The following is an 18693-nucleotide window of genomic DNA, read 5'->3' on the forward strand; positions in this document are numbered from 1 at the left end:
TTTGCCCCCCCCTCTCTGGTATGACCCACAGGAGCGTTTCCCATCCTCATATCTAAACCAGAGGTCGAGGTTTGAAACACGTCGTGGTAACACTTTATAATAAGGGTACATGCATTATCATGAATTCATGCATGAAAAAGCATGAATTCATTCATGTAGTACTTCATGTAGCACTTCATGAATTATCAGTAATGTACAAGATAGTATCTCATGCATGACTTAATGCAGAGACAATATGTTAATTAATGCATCAATGAAGGTATTACAATCATCATGATTTCTTATGTATGAATGATATTCATGTCTTCTTCATAGGTAAATCTGTAGTTAAAGTGACAGGGTAAAGAAAGTGAACTGCAGTGTTGTAATCACGGCTAACTAAACATGACTTCTTCATTACTTCATCATGTTTGTGGCCCTTGAAATAAAATGCTGACCTAACATTGATAAATAAGATATGATCAATCATCTTTGTGACCCCTCAAAAACAAAAAACGTACATTTTTTAACAACTTTAACCACAGGTTTGCCAATGAAGAAGACATGAACATCATTAATAAATCACAACTCATGATGATTGTAATAGCTTAATTCATGCATTAATTAATGTATTGTCTCTGCATTAAGTCATGCATGAGATACTATTAATCCTTGTACATCACTGATAGTTTATGAAGTACTACATGAATGTATGTTTGTAAGTCATGCATGAATTCATGATAATTCATGTACCCAAGTTCGCTCTAAGGACTGTAAGGACTGTGACGTCTGTGACGTCCTCATTTTAGTAATATAATAATATATCTTTATTTCAGACTCCAGACTAGGGGGTTCAGACAAGTGTGCCGTACCAGTTTTAAGTGATTCTTTTTGAGCCAATCCCTGACGTTTTACTAACCCTGACTAAGTCTTTTTGTTGCCTAAACCTAACTTGTTCTTTTTACGTTATATTCTTCACTGTTTCATGTTACTAGATATAACAATCATAACCCGGATTGAGACGGAATATTAACCGTTTATTAGCCCAACAGCATGTCTTTACAGCAGCGTGGCTAACACCAACAACAAAAGCTAAAGTTACCCACAATCCATCAGGTGTATTTCAACTACGGATCTAATAGTAGTAAGATACACAACACACAACATACACAACCACACGACATTTATTACGTGTTTAAAACCGCCCCTGGTTACGTTAAATAGAATGGTCGTATGTGTCGTTCTGGTAATGGACCTATAATGTGGTTTAGGTATAAGGATGTGTTACAGACTGCACATGTAAGACACATTATATTATTATTATTATTATTATTATTATTATTATTATTATTATTATTATTATTATTATTATACATTATAACCAGGACCTCAAAACCCAACCAATTCTCCTACTGTATGCTGACAAACTAACTGCCTTTGCTGTATCAATGTGTGGTAATTTGATTCAACATATTTATTAAGTAGTGTGCTAAATGTAAGCACATATCAATTAAATGTAATAAAACCCAGAATTTTCGCCCTACCTGATATTTCAGGATTACATAACAATGCATGTCCTGCCTTATTATTTCTGTTCATATTGGCAGCAGTCTTTACAGAAGCAACGTTTTTATTCTGTATAATCCACAGAACACACTGGATATGGTTTTCATAGGGACCATTTTTTAGTAGAAAGTAGTTTTTACTTTTTGGATCGTTAAGTGCAAGGGTGCTCTTCCTGGAGAAAACAAATACAGCCCCGATGTTGTCTGAGCCTCTGTCCAATCAGCATCACCTGTGCTTACTGACGGGAACCTAAATAACCTGTGGCCAGCCTCGGCCTGAGGAAAATACAAAGTAGACTTAAACACAAATCAAATGCATGGCTCATACAACGTGCATGTGCAAAAACTACAAATGAGGAGAAACATTCCCTGAAGTTTTCTTCAGATTTCAGCTGTCAGTCAGAGGAATCCTGAGGCTTTACAGTAAAACACAGTTGACTCAACACTGAGCCTGAGTCATCACACACACACACACACACACACACACACACACACACACACACACACACACACACACACACACACACACACACACACACACACACATACACACACACACACACAAACAAACTGTGTAGCAACAAGGTTCTGGCTGGCTATAAATCACACTGTCAATCCAAGTCCTCCCCTCTCCAACTCTCCTCACATTCCACAGTCCACCATCAGGTGGGAGACCGCTGAGAGCGAAGGGGGAGGGCATACGCGGAGTGGAGGTAGGAGAAGAGTGTGAAGGCAAGGTGAAGAGAAAGGAAGAAGAGGCGAGGACAGAGAGAGAGGAGGGTGAAAGAGGGATGGAGTTCAATAGAAGACATGAAAGTTTAGGATAAAAACAACATATTTTCATTTTCCGCTCGCTCTCCTTCTCTTTGGAATGCATCCTTATCTGGAAGGCTTACATGTTGTTGGTAATTACAGCCTCTTACATAAGCATGAAGGGTTCCTGTCATCACACACACACACACACACACACACACACACACACACACACTGGCCCCAGTACGGGCTGGTACTGAGAATGATTAGGACGGGTAAGCACAGGGTGTAAATCTGGAGGAGGAAAAGAAAGAGGTGAAAAGCTCAAGTCCAACACACACACACACACACACACACACACACACACACACACACACACACACACACACACACACGCCTAAAACAGTGTTCAGTCTAAAAGCATTTACGCACGTCACGGTGAATCATCTAAAAGTGTGAATGCAGATAATAGCAGTCTGACGTGTTCTGATGTCTGATGAAGATATTGTTTGATCTTCAGTGTGATGAACCGAGACACGTTGAGTTATTCAGTGCTAGTTTGTTCAGTTCAATCAGTTGTGATAAATATTTTACCATGTCTGCAGACTATCAGTTCGAGAGAACACTGGAGCATTGTTTGTAATTTCATATTTGGCTCACAGAATAAAGCAGTGTATGTCCCAGCCGACAGATTTGCATCTGTGTTCTCACACTGACGAGATCTGAAAGGACAAAAACACAGATAACATGAGCCAAAGCACACAGACAGCGTCACGTATCCCAGCCTGCCATCAGAAGACAACAGCTGTGTTACAGCACGTGGAATATGTAACAATAGGCCATAAATCAGGCTACCAGAGATAAGCCCTGGTAACTCCTGTGATTGGCTATCATTGCACATGTTGTCTGTGCTCGCCATGTACATCAGCTGCGGTTCACCTCCATGGACTGTAAAGGCTGCTGTGCAGTCCAATATTAGATATATTGTCTCAGCTAGAGCCCTGCTTTACTAGTCATGTCCTGCTCAGCTGGCCACCATCACCTGAAACCAGTGTTGAGGCGCTTTAACACGCAGGGTTACACAAAAAGTATCAAGTCCAGTCATCTTTCTTTCTACAGCACATTAAGAACAACAGGCCGAGTCCTTTCCAGTCGAGGCAGGTGGTTTAAGATCAGCTACATATCAGGTGGTGTGTTTGACAACAGAGCGGTTTCCATTCTCTTCATACCTGACCTGTGTGTCAACTCTAGGATCCAGGATTAAACACTACAATGAGGGGTGACAACTGAACTGTGTGTAGGCGCAGAGGGTTGCTCATGTAGCCAAAGTGACAAACACACACACATACACACGCACGCACGCACGCACGCACGCACGCACGCACGCACGCACGCACGCACGCACGCACACACACACACACACACACACACACACACACACACACACACACACACACACACTTTTGATGTGAGTTAATGGAATGTATGAGTGTGTTGCAATGGGGATAAATGAGTTTATAATACAAATACAAAGTTATAATATGAGACAAAACAAAATACATCATTCATTCAAATTTGTATTCAGAAGTTTGAGTCTTAATATATTCTTTGAATTCACATAAAAAGGCAGTAAAGTCGGGCGTAACATTTGCTATTTTGCATTTTTATCAAATGTATGCCTACCAAACAAAACCAATACGTTTACAATGAACTCAGTGTTAAATTTGTTATGTTCAAAATATAAAATTATATTTTTACATTCAATTTTGATATTATGATTAACAATAGCCTGGGCTATGTCATGTGCCATTTGAGTCCAACAAGTAATTAAATGTAGCCTCTATAAAATAAATGTGTGACAGATTTGATTTCAAAATCTAAGAATGTAGAGAAATATATATTTGTAGGAAATATTGTGTGTGAAGTTTTAATGTGCACTTCCTAAATCTTATTGGTAATACAGAACTGATATGGTGACAGCCTTGCCCTCTGCCAATCGGTACATTATACACGTTTATGTTGAAGGTGTAGCCTATAGTGTTAGTGAGTGCTTCAGCAGCAGCAGTGCTCTTTGGCTTAGGTGTCGACAGGCCCCGCCCCCAAATGCGTTACCCCGCCCCTCTAGTGTCTTCAGCGCCAGGCCCCGCCCCGCCCCCTCTGCTGTCCACAGTGCCGTCAGCAGCAGCAGGAGGACGGGTTACACTGGCACTGACACTCACATCCCACACTGGATTTACCGGACTCCACCTGTCGCGAGCGCTCTGTTGTTTTTCCTGTCCGTGTCGTAAACGCTCTGACACAGCACGGCACGGCACGAGACACAAACACAGGAACGAGAGCTGGGAAAACCGAAAAGAACATAAACAGGTGAAATAATGAGCGCTGCAGTTCTCTGAAGGATTGTTCCATTTGCCCGAGGACCGAAGAGGAAACAGAAGCATAACCCCGGTGGATGGGTTTTATCCGCAGTGCCTGAGCCGAGCAGAAGAGCGGCCGAGCGGGGAGCACCATGTCCAGACCGCCGCAGCCGCAGCAGCAGCACCGGACGCCGTTCAAGTTCACCGACAGTGTGGTGGAGGTCAAGAGCAAAGTGAGTCGGGGGTAATTGGGGTGTTCGACTGATAATGTAAGCGGTAGGCTAATAATGAGAGGATACGGTAACGCTGCACCGACTACAGCAACATATTAACCCTCTGCTGTCGTTCAGAGAGGCTCGGATGATGTCTCTTTAAACTCACCGCTCGACGCTGCTAATCAGAGGAATATATTCTGTAGCAGATGAAAAGCGATGGGTGTGCTGACACGACAGGCGGCCTACAGGCTACCCCCACCACGGTTTTAATTCCGAAATATTCCGTCTCTTCTCTGTGTCCAAACAGCCTCTGTCTGTCTCGCTGTCTTCTGTCCCGTTCAGTTATTCTGCATGTCCCGCCAGCCTGTTACTCTAATGGCCTACTGTACTTTCAGTGATGTGTAGCTACTGTCGACATACATACCACAGTATACAGACAATATACAGTGGGCCAGGTGTTAAGTGCAGGCTATATTTACTTTGTAACTACAAGCAGGCCTACGCAGTGTCTGTAGCCTACTGAAGTGGTGCAATTGGTTGGAAGTAATGGTACTTTATCAGAATATTTTCATTTTGTAAGGCTAATTTGGAGGAACTAATGGAGGAAATATGTGTGACAGCTGTAACTTTGCATATTAAGGTGCATTATAACATTCAAAACATAGATACGTTTGTTTGAGTGTGACAGATAGATAAATAGGGCTGTCCTGGATTAAAGAAAGTCTCAGTCGTCTAACACTCATCATTTTGTCGACTAGATGAGTTGATTTAATGGACAGATCTAAAACTGAGTTTCTCCACAAAGAATCATGCAAAAGCACCACTTAAAATCTTGTGTTTACCAGATATGTGCTTACAAGTTTCTTTAATAAATCATTCAGCATGAAAAAGCATAAAAAAATGACTAAATGGACTACAGAAATCTTAGTCGACAGAGACCAAAAGAGGGCAGGCCTACAGAAAACTATGTTGACATCAATAGAGTTTTCATTTTCATATAATTATAATAAATATACACCTAAATCACTATAGGCAAGGGATAATATGCAGTCAGTTATTATCCTTATGTGAATAAGGATGTTATTCATTGTATTTTCATTGCTAATGCTGGGCCCTGGAGTTCCATCAGCACGAACTCAGACACGACAGCACAGCCATCGTGTCCCTATGTCCTTTTTTTTTTTTTAAGATTATTTTTTTGGGCTTTTCCCTTTATTCGAAAGTGGATAGATATGAAAGGGGGAGAGAGATGGGGGATGACATGCAGCAAAGGGCAGCAGGTCAGATTCGAACCCTGCGCCGCTGCAGGACTCAGCCAACATGGGGCGAACGCTCTTACTGGGTGAGCTAGAGGCCGCCCCGTCCCTATGTCCTTTGACTACATTTCCCTTGGTGCGAACACCAGCAGCGGGCTATATAGAGTATTTGGAGCAGCTCCAGCATCAACAGACTTATTACAGAGGAATGCATTAATAATGTGCCACTGTGGAAGGAAGCAGGCCTACTGTCACTTTTGAGTCGACTACAGTTAATGAGCGAGAATAAATATGATCAGCAGGATTTGTAGTTAGGGAGTTAAAACTCGCTACTGTGCTTCAGGCCTAAATTATATTTTTAGATTATGTGTTTAACATATGTTAAATGTAGCGTAATAACACGTTTGTCATTTCTGTGGCGCAAAATAAAACATAATGATCAAAACAAACATGTCAGGATGTTTTGCAGCTTTAGGTCACTAAAGGTGACAGGATAGGGCAGCATTCTCACACACACACACACACACACACACACACACACACACACACACACACACACACACACACACACACACACACACACACAGTCTGTTACGGTCTCTCTCTCTATAATCTGAACTGCTAACGAGCATCTCTGCCTCTCTATGTAACAAACATCTGGAAGAGAAGAAAATGATGTTCCCAAAACAAAAACACTTGTTTTTTGGATGTTGTTTTGGCCCCAATCCTGATTCGAGTCCTATTTGCCTAAACCAAGTCTGATCCCAGTCTTATATTTACCTACATATGGATTAAATATCATGTGGAAATAACTGGAGTGCAGACTTTCCCAGGCCATTTGATCCAAACACTATAGGTCCTGACTAAAAGCTATGTTTGTGCACACTGTCTGTTGGTGTGTCTCATATGTGAGTCAGCGTGGAGATGACTTACTGTCAAACACGTGTCATCTTTGTCATTGCTGTCAGTAAACTATTAATACATATAATTAGCCGCATAAGGCTGAACACAGTGTCATAACTTTACTCGGGTGGAGGTGAGTGGTGACTGAAGTAAATATTTTGGAATCAAGCACATTTGTGCTGCATTTGGCTGTAGCAGCAGTTTATAGGTACGGGTATACAGGTTTCTAGTGTTTGATTAGTGGAATTCATCCACCACTTTCACATCAAGTCTAAGTTGTGATGAAATGAGTTGGAGTCAGAGCCTGTCCTGCCTTCCTCCGGCACACAGCCGTACTTAGGCTGTGTTATACTCTAATCATTTGGACCAAAACAGATTTATTTACACAGTTAGGCAGCAAGTCATGCTTTTAACATTGTTAAACTGATCAGCAGCATATCACACTAGTGATTCATATCCATGTTTTCATCTTAATCTGAATTATACAGGGTGCTACTGTTCCTTTGTAGCATTAAGAATGGCTTGATTTACTTGTTTAATGCACACCAACACAGTGAGTTTATGCAACAGTCCTGTTAATCCATTTACATAATTATATAAGCCTGCCTAAAGTATTTCCAGGGTTTAAAGGACCGACCGGTATGCATCTCGCCCGCCCAAACCAACATGTTGACTGTGAGCTACAATCATACACTTTGTCAAACAATCATACGCATGTGTCTGCACTAACGTCACGTCATGTTGTTGATCACGTAAGGCCTCTCTCTTAAATTACTAAATGCTATAATTTTTTTAAGCAATTCCTGCATCTGATGCATCCCAGCGTCCAGGCACTTTGCACGAGGAGTGACAAGGCCGGGTAGTCCAGAGAGAGATCAGATATGTAGACTGAAGAAAGTTAGAATGGAGCTGTGTGAGTTACATTTCCAGAATGTACCTTAAAGAAGACTGAGCACGGTGCACAGGAATGGATCAGAGATGAGGCATGTGAGATTGTGAAACACTGTGTGATGTAGGAGCACACATGCAGTACCTGTCCTGCCAGCTCCACACAACAATAGACATTTTGTCTCCTGAAACGACAGAACAGATGAGCTGAGAACAGGTCCAACCTGAACGCATTTCAGATGCTGGGATTCAGCCTACACAATCTTCTTGTCTGTTACGATGCATTCAGACAAAAAAAAGCGCTCGGGCGATTTGCAGCAGGGTTGTGTGTCAATGAAACGGCCCTTTTGTGTGACGTCCTGTTGTGTTCTTTAATGTAGCACAAGTAGACTTTATATTTCACAGTTAGTGTTTTCTGTCAGACCGTTTATAGATCTTGCGTTTCCGACTGCACTTGAAGGCAGCTTCATTTCACAGGAGAGAGAGAACGAAAAGAGACGTGCGAGACATAGCGAGTGCTTTGTTGAAACATTCAGCTATTACACATACTCTGTGCTTGTTTGGTGTTTTAAAACTTTCTTGTGGCAGCGATAGAGGCAGTGATGTTTCCTGTTTCCTGTACGGGACTCTCACACCGCCTCAAAACACACTGACAAGTCTGATCCCTGGTTATACTTCCCCAAAAGTTAAGTAGGTCTCAACTTTTCGCCTGAGGCCTGCAGCGTTTTTTTGAGTGTCCCCCTGCGGCAACCCCCGCCGCAGCCTAAACGCACTACCCCTGTTTAAAATGAATGGAAAGACCTGCGTTTTTGCCGAACCGTCGGACTGCCGACGCAGGCTGTCTAAACACGGCCTTACCATGGTCACTGTGTCAGAGACATGACAGACTACACGTTGGTCCACAATAGAGCCCGACCGATAAAGGATTTTTAAGGCCAATATCGATACAAATATTTGGTGATATTCCGATATATCGGCCAATATATCTTTTTTTTTTAAATCCAGAAACGCGTAACAAAACATAAACAGATGTCCCTAACATGAGTTATTTGTAGTTATTTATGAGTCCTCACTAAAATAATGTAATGCAGTTTAAAAATAAACTAAAAATAAAAAAATAAATAAACTGTTTTATTGTCACAACAGAACAGAGGAACATCAAAATATATTAAAGTTCTGATAAATAAAATGTATAAAAATATAAACTTAAGATATGAAACTTAAAGTCCTTTGAACAAAAACACAATAACAAAAAAAAATCAAAGTGTTGCCAACAGCGACATTGTAGAGCGCCCTCTGGTGGACAAACTATGCAACGCCAACACTCAGAACATGGTTGAAGGGTGTTTCATCCGTTTTTATTTTATTTTTTAAATATTAATTTATTGGCCATTATAAATGCCGATACCGATAGTTTGGAAATCGGATATATCGGTTGGGCTCTAGTCCCTGACCAATCACTGCTTGAATAAAATGTCAAGAAACAAAGGTGTCTGAAGTGGTGTGTATAAAGCTGGCTGTCCTCTGTTTAACAGTTTTCCCTACAGCACTAAACATTGCTAAACATTGCGGAATTTCAGTATGAATACATTTCAATGTTTTGCTAGCTTCATATAATTTACTCCACCTGAAAGCCTACTGTAGACTGTGTTGTGACTCTGTAGCAGGACCAGACGGATGCAGAGCAGCTTTAGGTCTCTTTGAACAGAGAATTGCATTAGTTCACACGGAGCATGGAAGTCATGCTTGCATTAGCTGCTTAGTAGGGCTGTGTTAAAATAATCAATTATTCAATTAAAATCTGTCTTTTTTGAGTAATCTGATACATGAATAAAATCCAGATATCAATCTTTTAATACATATCTTTTCACCATAGATGGATAAGGGCATCACGGGGCACACATAGGGTGTTCGTGTCCTGGGAGTACTAATTACAGGTACCGCTGTTTTAACCCAAACCAAACTAGTTGTTTTGGTGTCTTAACGGTCATCGCCATATGATGCTCAACTTTTGTCGGCTAAACTCAACTGTAGTCCGGCTGTAGTCTACAGCTGCAATATATTATTTTAGTCCTGTTCAGTAAAACGTACCTTTCCTAATTCTCAATGTAAACATTCAACTGTTTCCTTCATGCTTCACCATCCGTGGCTCATTTAGCAGCTGCTTGGCTCACCAGCTCACTAATAACATCCAATCACATGTATACAGGTGTAGAGTGTAGCCAGTATAACCTGACACTGCTCACTATCACTCTGCTGAGGGCACAGCGTTGGGTCATTTAGATTTAACTAAGCAGAACCTTTTCCACCAGAGATAACTGTCTAACTACTTGTTACGAGCCAATTCTTTCATTTACTGCAAGTGCCTTTGACTGAACCTGAGCACAAGCACAGTGGCTCAGCCTCAGGATACACATCTTTTTGGGTCAGGTCCAACTTCTCCCCTTCGTGCCCAAAGCTCAGGCCTACAACGCAAGCAGCGCTCCTATCTCTGCATTGATCACGGTAGCTGTAGCGTCGCTGCAGGTCGGGATTGTGTGCCAAGAGGAGATATGTTTAAAATGTAAAAACTGTGGCCGTGCTTCAGGCCCTGATGTCACTGAATGCTGTCACAACAAGTGTTCACCATAATTACATCCACATGAGGTATGTGACAAGGCTCGCCAACATAATGCTTCTTCTCTGTACTGTTTGGAGAATGCTTTAAGATTCGCTGACAAAATAGTGAATAAACTTAAATACCTAATACAGCAGCAGTGAGCACGGCATGGCTGTACGACAGGTAAAACAAAGAATGGTGATTACAGGCTCTGAAGAGGATAGATGGCAAACTGACTGGTTGTTTGTAAAGATAGGTACCTCGATGCTGTACTTCCTTACTGATGGAAGCAAACTGACCTCAAATTATAGAGAAGAAGGTGAAACACCTAAGACTAATTACCAGTTCAGATGTTAGGCTTAGGGTGAAAAACAAAGTGTGTGAAAATGTAAGGTTAGGGTTAGCCTTGACACCCAAAGCTTTGTTAGGAGAGATGACACCTACACCATCAGTACAAGCTTCAGTAAAGTTTCCGTCTTAAGGCCCGGACACACAGAGCTGATAATCGGCCGTCTGACAGTCTGGCGAGGTCGGTGACTCGAGTCTGTTCGGTGTGTTCCGTGCCGTCGTCCGTACGAGGAGCCGTCGTCCTTCATTTTGGCCGATTTGACATGTATAATCGGCGGGGCGGGCACTGCCGGCAGTCGGACTCAAATGACCCATCTGATTGGTGGAGAGCTAACCAGGAAACGGGGAGCAGAATGAGCGTGACTAGAGTCTCTAAAAATCTGACGAAAATCTTTTAAACTGACCTTTGTCGATCTGAAATGAAGATTCAGCAACTGCACGGCCTATTTCTCTCTTAAAATGTTTTCAGAAACACGTTTCAGTGGACTATTTTAGTTCAATATGAGATTGTATTCTGAATGAGTCGCCATGACAGTCTGGCTGTGAATTTCCGGAGAAAAAAGACCCACGTGACGCATTCGTCCAATCAGCTTCCAGTTTTAATTTTTGGGCGACAATACAGATTAGCGACGCCTGCTGTTATGGAGATGTATTTTGTCTCTTAGCTTTGGTGTGTTCCGAGGCATTTTTTTGACCAATTTGGGGAGACTGATCAGTCCAACGTCGGCTCAGTGTGTCTGGGCCTTAAGTGAAAGACACAACAAGTTCTTAGAAAGCTGTCAAGAAAAACCGAAACCTTGCATCAAATATCTTAGGTGTTCTTTGACCTGATTTAAAGTGCTCATATTATGCTCATTTTCAGGTTCATAATTGTATTTAGAGGTTGTACCAGAATAGATTTATGTGGTTTAATTAATTTAATTCAAAAAACACCATATTTTTGTTGTACTACACATTGTTGCAGCTCCTCTTTTCAGTTGAGCTCTCTGTTTTACCTACAAAGTGAGGCATCACACTTCTGTTCTTTGTTGGGAGTTGCACATTAGAGGATGGATACCCGAACCTGGGATCCGACGGGCCGAGTTCAGACAGATATTTAGAAATGATGTTGGGGTTCGGGTCGGGCTCGGTCACATCAGCGCGATAAGACATTGAACATTTTAAATTTAAAAAAGCTTATTATGTAGGTGCGCGCCTTTGTTAATATGCGCTTCTTGCCCCATGTGCGCTGATGCACTCATCTGTTGACATTTCCGAATGTCTTCCTACAGTTGCTTAATAAAAACGGGCTTTTTCTCATTAGTATGAGAAAAAAAACAAGATTTTAACTGTGTCGGGCTCGGACAGAAATATCTTAATGCCTGTCGGGCTCGGGTCGGGTCCGATTACTGCTCTGTCGGACGCGGACCGGGCTCGGACAGAAAAATGCGGCCTGATCCGCACTCTGTTGCACATGCGCAGTACCTAGGTAAGCATTGCTAGCTAGTCAGTTGCAGAGTATGAGGGCGTGCCATGCTAGCAGCTAGGAGAGCATTATAACGTGTGTTCCAAAGTGACCACGTTTGTCTCTGAAGTAAAGGCTGGACTACAATAGAGCTGTTTGGAGCAGTTTGTGAACAGTGTTTTCTGTTGGAGATGGTAAGTCCCTTTGGGGGGGACTTTGGGCTTTTTCACTTTGTAAACTTATAACGTGCACAAAAAAAATATATAACACAATAAAGGAAAGGGAAAAAGCCAAGAAGCATAATATGAGCACTTTAAATCAAAATTTCCAAATGTACACTGGAGCTGCTTGTTTTTTTAACATCTGGCTTCTTTGTTCAATAATTAAAAAAAGATTTGTAGAAAAAAACTTTTTACATTTTCCAAAGTAATGCAAAGGCATTGAAAAAAGGTATTCAGGTCTATTATCGGCTATACCATTGAACATACTCAACATGTAAAGTAGCTATTTATGAGACAGACTGTATCTGTTTCTGTGTGGGAAGATGTATTTTACTTTCTATTGAAAATTTGTCATTAGGTATGTGTAATGCCTTACTTACTGTAATGTTATTTCAGGACCACCATGTGCAAGATTTATTATTAGTCAGCCATTAAAATGTGTGTTCTCTCAGAAATGTTGTGAAGAATTGTGCAACCATGAGGCCTGGGGGGTCAGCAGGGTTTCTAACCACGGCCACATGATCTTACTGCAGTGTTATCTGACTGTATGTATCTGAGAGTATTTCTTTCTTTATGTTAGTGGTAGCAGCCAGACACACACATTCAGCACAGCATGTGTGAGTGAAACTGTGACCTGTAAACAGCGATATGATCTAGTGTGTCTCAGCTGACAGCGTGTTAACTTGAGTTCCTTATCTTCTTCAGTTTGAGGCAGAATACCGCCGCTTTGCCCTGAAGAGGAACGGCCCGGCCGGCTTTCAGGAGTTCTACCGCCTCCTCCAAACCATCCATCGCATCCCCGGTGTGGACGTGCTGCTGGGATACGCCGACGTCCACGGAGACCTCCTTCCCATCAACAATGACGACAACTTCCACAAAGCTGTCTCGTCAGCCAATCCGCTGCTCCGCATTATCATAACCAAGAGAGGTAAGACCGTTAGAGACAGACTGAGGGACCCCTATAGAGAAAATGTTTTAGAGAGCTGCAAACAGGTGAGTTTTTAACAGGACTAACTGCATTAGTAAAGAAGAAAAGGTGGGGGAAAGTGGCTTTCAGGAGCAGTCTGCTCCTCTTTCTCTTAAAGGTCCCATACTGTGTGTCTGAATATACCTGTATTCTTCCTCTGTCTGAAACGCTCCGTTTTAGCACCTCTCTTTTAGACCCCCTCCTGAAAAAGCCCAGTCTGCTCTGACTGGTCAACATTTCCATGTCTGAGTCTCTGCTGCTTCATTGCAGCCGGGGAATGACTGTAACGTAACTGTTTCTACCTATATATAGGATTGTTGTGACATCACAGTGTACAGAAGTCCTGACGGCTCGTTTAAAGGCACAGTTTCTGAATACGGGCTGTGTGCATTTCTGTTTGGATTGAGCGTTTTGATATCTTCACAGAATATATATACGTGTGAGTCAGATGCCGTGCACAGCTGCAGGGAAGTTGCTTGTTCTCCACATCAAACATGTTCTATTCTTTATACACTGAGCCACCTGATGATTCTCTGCCCGCATGCGTTCATGCACTTCTCCCTCTGGCTCAGGTGGGTTGTTGTGTATGTTTTCTTTCTGTCTACTTGATCAAACACTGCTGTCAGGAAGGCAAAGAGAGACGGAACAGAGACGCTCTCAGACACTGCATCACTTCAGAGTGTCGGAGGGATACATTCTCATTCTGTTAGGCTTAACTAATTCACGCTTAACCTTGGGAACAGCAGTTGACTAAACAATATCAACTAAACGTAGATGGATTTGTGTCAGTTGACAGAACTGTAGATATTGAAGCTTTCCATTATTCTGAGAACATTCAGGACTTGTTGGCTTAAGCACAGCATGACACAGGAACCAGAACATTGATTAGTAAGAGAGGAATAATCAACGCAGGTTTTCTGATGATAGTGTGCTGTGCTAACTGACAGTAGGGATGTAAATCACAAGTTTTATCACAAAACGATATCATATCGATTCTTTGGACACTTATATGATACTTACTGAAAGTTACTTAAAGTCTGTCACGATACGATTTTGATTCGATTCAGGAACCTGCGATCAATATAAGACGATCCAGATCGATGTTATGTCGATCGTTACACCCCTAACTGACGGTAGGGCTGGTGATTTTGTTCTCGGTGAATGTTGATGACTGATGCTGTGGCAGCTTACATAATGAGGAAAGGAATCTGAATATGCCAGTCTTAGATTTTGGTCAAACCTGAAGTTTCTTTCAGGGTTTGGGCTATCTGTGTATCACCAGCCAAATAAATGTTAGGCTCTGAAGGGGCTTTCACAGCACCGCACGGTAACTCACCGCCTCCAGTCATTTAAATGGGGGGGAAGCGGTTTGGATCACGTCAGTAGGGCTATGAACATGCACAGACTCTGCTGCTGATCAGAGTTTACCGCGCTGATCTTCTGGCGCTAACCGCCGGACGGCAGGAACCGCTTTTAAAAAAAACACTTTGCTTTTTGAGACGTTTAAGTCATTTACACTTGCGGCAGATAAATATGTTAGCTGGCTCTATTATTTATCACTCTGAAATATTGTGAGTTGGATATAATAAAGAATTCATATCAGAGTCAGGAATGATTTCTGTGGCACATGAAGGATGTTTCTGTTGGCTGGGATAAAACAAACTTCTACTCGTGCTTAGTTCCTCCATCATGTATTATCTGACTGAATACTGTATTATTGTATGAATGATGACGCGTTGTTGTCTCCCAGCACACCTTCTCATGCTGTGGCTTTGTATCTTGCATAACCCATGATGTAATGATGCTAATCTGCTGCTTAGCAGGCCGCTATTGTTGCTACCGAATCACAGCCAGCTGCTAGTTTAATCAGATGAACGGAGTGGTCTGAGAGAGAGAGGGAGGGGAAGATGTTTGGGACGGAGAGAACGAGAGGAAATCAACCAGGTCAAGGTTATTTGCCATATGCAGTCGCAACCACATTAGACTTAAACACACCGTACTAACCCTAACAGATCAGACGGACAGCCTATGAAACAGTATGTTAAAGAACAGAGTGTAGAAGTTAGAGCACAGTAAAAACAGTATAAACATTATCAGTTAAGATAAATAAAAAAGAGACAAATGCCCACACAAGGATAGGACCGACAACCGCCTGATCCAGTTAATTCAGTTTTGAAATGCATGTGCATAGATGACACCTCTGAAACAGCATGTGAGAAATAACTCATGATGAAAAATATGTAACCTGACAACAGCCATACATTTAACATTTGGAGTTGTTATTGAAGCTGAGCACTGCACTGGGGAAGAAAGGAGTGGTGGAACGGTTTATGAAGCGGTAGCGTCTGCCCGGAGGAAGGAGAGCAAAACCAGAGTCACTGCCAACGCCAGAGGCACCAAGCCTAGAACCTTAGATATCTTCTAGGGGCGGCAGATTGAGACCGCTCAGGTTGAATGCTGTTCAAAGATTTCCCTTTTGGACAGTAAGATTACCAAACCATACTGTCCAGGAGCTGCTAAGGCTACATTTTGCTATGTTTTGGTTTAAAAAGGAATATCTTTGGCTACGTTTCCCCCTCTCATTCCCCCTGCTCTGGCAATTTCCCCTCTCATTCCCCCTGCTCTGGCATGTCCCCCTCTCATTCCCCCTGCTCTGGCATGTCCCCCTCTCATTCCCCCTGCTCTGGCGTTTCCCCCTCTCATTCCCCCTGCTCTGATGTTTCCCCCTCTCATTCCCCCTGCTCTGGCATTTCCCCCTCTCATTTCCCCTACTCTGGCAGTTCCCCTTGTCATTCCCCCTGCTCTGGCAATCCCCCCTCTCATTCCCCCTGCTCTGGCAATTCCCCCTCTTATTCCCCCTGCTCTGGCGTTTCCCCCTCTCATTCCCCCTGCTCTGGCGTTTCCCCCTCTCATTCCCCCTGCTCTGGTGTTTCCGAGCCCGGAGACCTTTGGCAACACCAACACTGACGCCAGCGTTTCTCCTTCTGATTGGGTCTTATCGGTCACGACGTCTCGTTCTCTGAGACTAAAGCTACTAATGTTACCATGGCGACTACCAGCAGCGGGCGGAGTCTCCATGCTGCCTCCTGTTTATGCCCAGTATACCAGAATGTTGATGAGATATGAGGTTTGGGGGTGTTAGTTTAAAGAGATTAGTTCTTCTACTGGAGATAAAAACACTTGGTGCACGGAGATCGCACAGAGCTTAAAAACCGAAATGCAGCAGTTTAGATGTAGCCTGAGAATGCTTTCAATAACTATGGTTGAGTTCCCATAGCTAAAAAGCTAAAAATCCGTTCACAGACAGCATCACACAGGCCGAGTTACTGCAGTCTGACGGAAAGATTATACAGTTTAGTTTTAACATCCTGTTTCATTTAACTGCATCAAATCCAAAACAGTCCAATCTTAAACACACACACATGTTGTATTAGGAATGGCATCATTTAATCATTGTGTTTCAGAAGCTAGCCTGCACCATATTAGTTGGAACAAAACAATCTACTCACCCAATCCCTTTCTGTTCCCTCCCTGCAGTCCTCCTGTATATAGGCCACGTCCCACAGCTGAAGTCATGCAGCAGGACTCTCTGAGGCATTTAGTGGTGATGATACAGTTCTTTTGAAAGTTGTCAGCTTTTTCTAGATTTAGCTCTAGAAGTCATTGCAAAATATAGTGTCTCTGTTATAATATATTGCACTGCATCAGGACGTATTGCTGTGTGAAGTGAATGTGTACATCTATGAGGTTGTAAATAGGACTTGGTACCGAACTTAGATACTTTCAGGCACCGACCCAGTTGCCTTCAAAGTATCGAAAAATGCCTCGTCATTTAACACCAGATTTCAATACCTAAGGAGTAAATCTCAGCAGTGTCAGTGAGCCAATAAGCATGCTTCTACCAAGATCTAATAATTGGCTGTCGTTACACGTCGTAGAGACACGCAGGAAAAACTCGACATTACACAGAGACAGGGCTCACGTCTGCACTTCAGTTTATACTCTGATGGTGTGAAATAGAAGAATAGTTGTTGTAAAGTAGTTGACATGGTTTAGACTGGTTTGTAAAAGCTTCAGTCAGTTGACTTTAGGTGCTACAGTGAAGTGCTGTGTGTGTGTGTGTGTGTGTGTGTGTGTGTGTGTGTGTGTGTGTGTGTGTGTGTGTGTGTGTGTGTTGTGAGTTGTGTTGTGTTTTGAGAGGCTTGACTACAGTGTGCGTCACATAGGTGTAAAGGGGCTGACAAAAAACAGTTCTACTGTAATGTTGTAATTTCTTTTTGTTAAAACGGATTTTATGAAAACAAAGTACCGTTTAGAAACCGGTATTGAATGTACGGTATCGGTATGGAAAATGTTAGACTGCCCTGGTTGTAGAAGCTTGCTGACATCATTATCCTCTGTTCCTGTTTGTCAGGGCTCTGCAGGGGCTTTATTCTGCTCCCTGAACAGCAGATTTCCTCTCTTTCTGTGTTAGTCCTTAAATTCATATTTCCACTTTCCTTCATTCTCTGTGAATGTGTGTGTATGTGTATGTGTATGTGTATGTGTGTGTGTGTGTGTGTGTGTGTGTGTGTGTGTGTGTGTGTGTGTGTGTCTGTGTGTGTGTGTGTGTGTGTGTGTGTGTGTGTGTGTGTGATAGCAGCCCATCTGGTGTTAGCTATTAGCCACTGAGTGGGATTATCTAACTCTAAAAGACTTCATCAATCATATCAGGTGTGTGTGTGTGTGTGTGTGTGTGTGTGTGTGTGGATACAGTATGGGAATCACGTCTACCTGCATCAGGACTGCAGTGGTATCCCGGGTAACCGTCTCATCGTGTGTTAGTGTTACTGTACAGTGGTAGCCATGGTAACATTTTTTTACTACAGTGGTAGTTTTGCAGGTAGAAACATCCAGAAGCCCACACAGTGCTGCCCTGCTGCTGACTGACTGAGGACAGTAACTTTAATGTATTGGTTATCTTGCTGACAGAATTTGTTAATGCAATTATTTATGAAGTCAAAAAAGGAAAACGGCTGTCCTGGATCACACAAACCCATTGTCATGGGTGCATGCAATGGGTTCGTATGATATCGTAGAAAAACGTATGCACAACAATTTGTAAGATATCTCACGGAATTACGGTGCATTACTACTCGTCGCTATATTTACAGTATGAATGGTTCATGAGAACAGCCTGCTGCTTGGATGAGAGTCTG

The 18693-nt window shown here is 42.5% G+C and overlaps 1 protein-coding gene across 1 annotated transcript in view; it reads left to right on the forward strand.

Moving 5' to 3' along the window:
- Positions 1–4471: 4471 nt before the first annotated feature.
- pard6a (par-6 family cell polarity regulator alpha) overlaps positions 4472–18693 on the forward strand; it is a 35235-nt gene continuing 21013 nt past the window's right edge. The window contains exons 1-2 of the mRNA XM_031285499.2: positions 4472–4887; positions 13234–13456. Of these exons, the coding sequence (XP_031141359.1) occupies positions 4807–4887; positions 13234–13456 (304 nt within the window). The 5' untranslated portion in view covers positions 4472–4806. The remainder of the gene's footprint in view (positions 4888–13233; positions 13457–18693) is intronic.

The sequence above is a fragment of the Sander lucioperca genome, chromosome 7 (assembly GCF_008315115.2).
Source record: "Sander lucioperca isolate FBNREF2018 chromosome 7, SLUC_FBN_1.2, whole genome shotgun sequence".
In the NCBI taxonomy this organism is placed as follows: Eukaryota; Metazoa; Chordata; class Actinopteri; order Perciformes; family Percidae; genus Sander; species Sander lucioperca.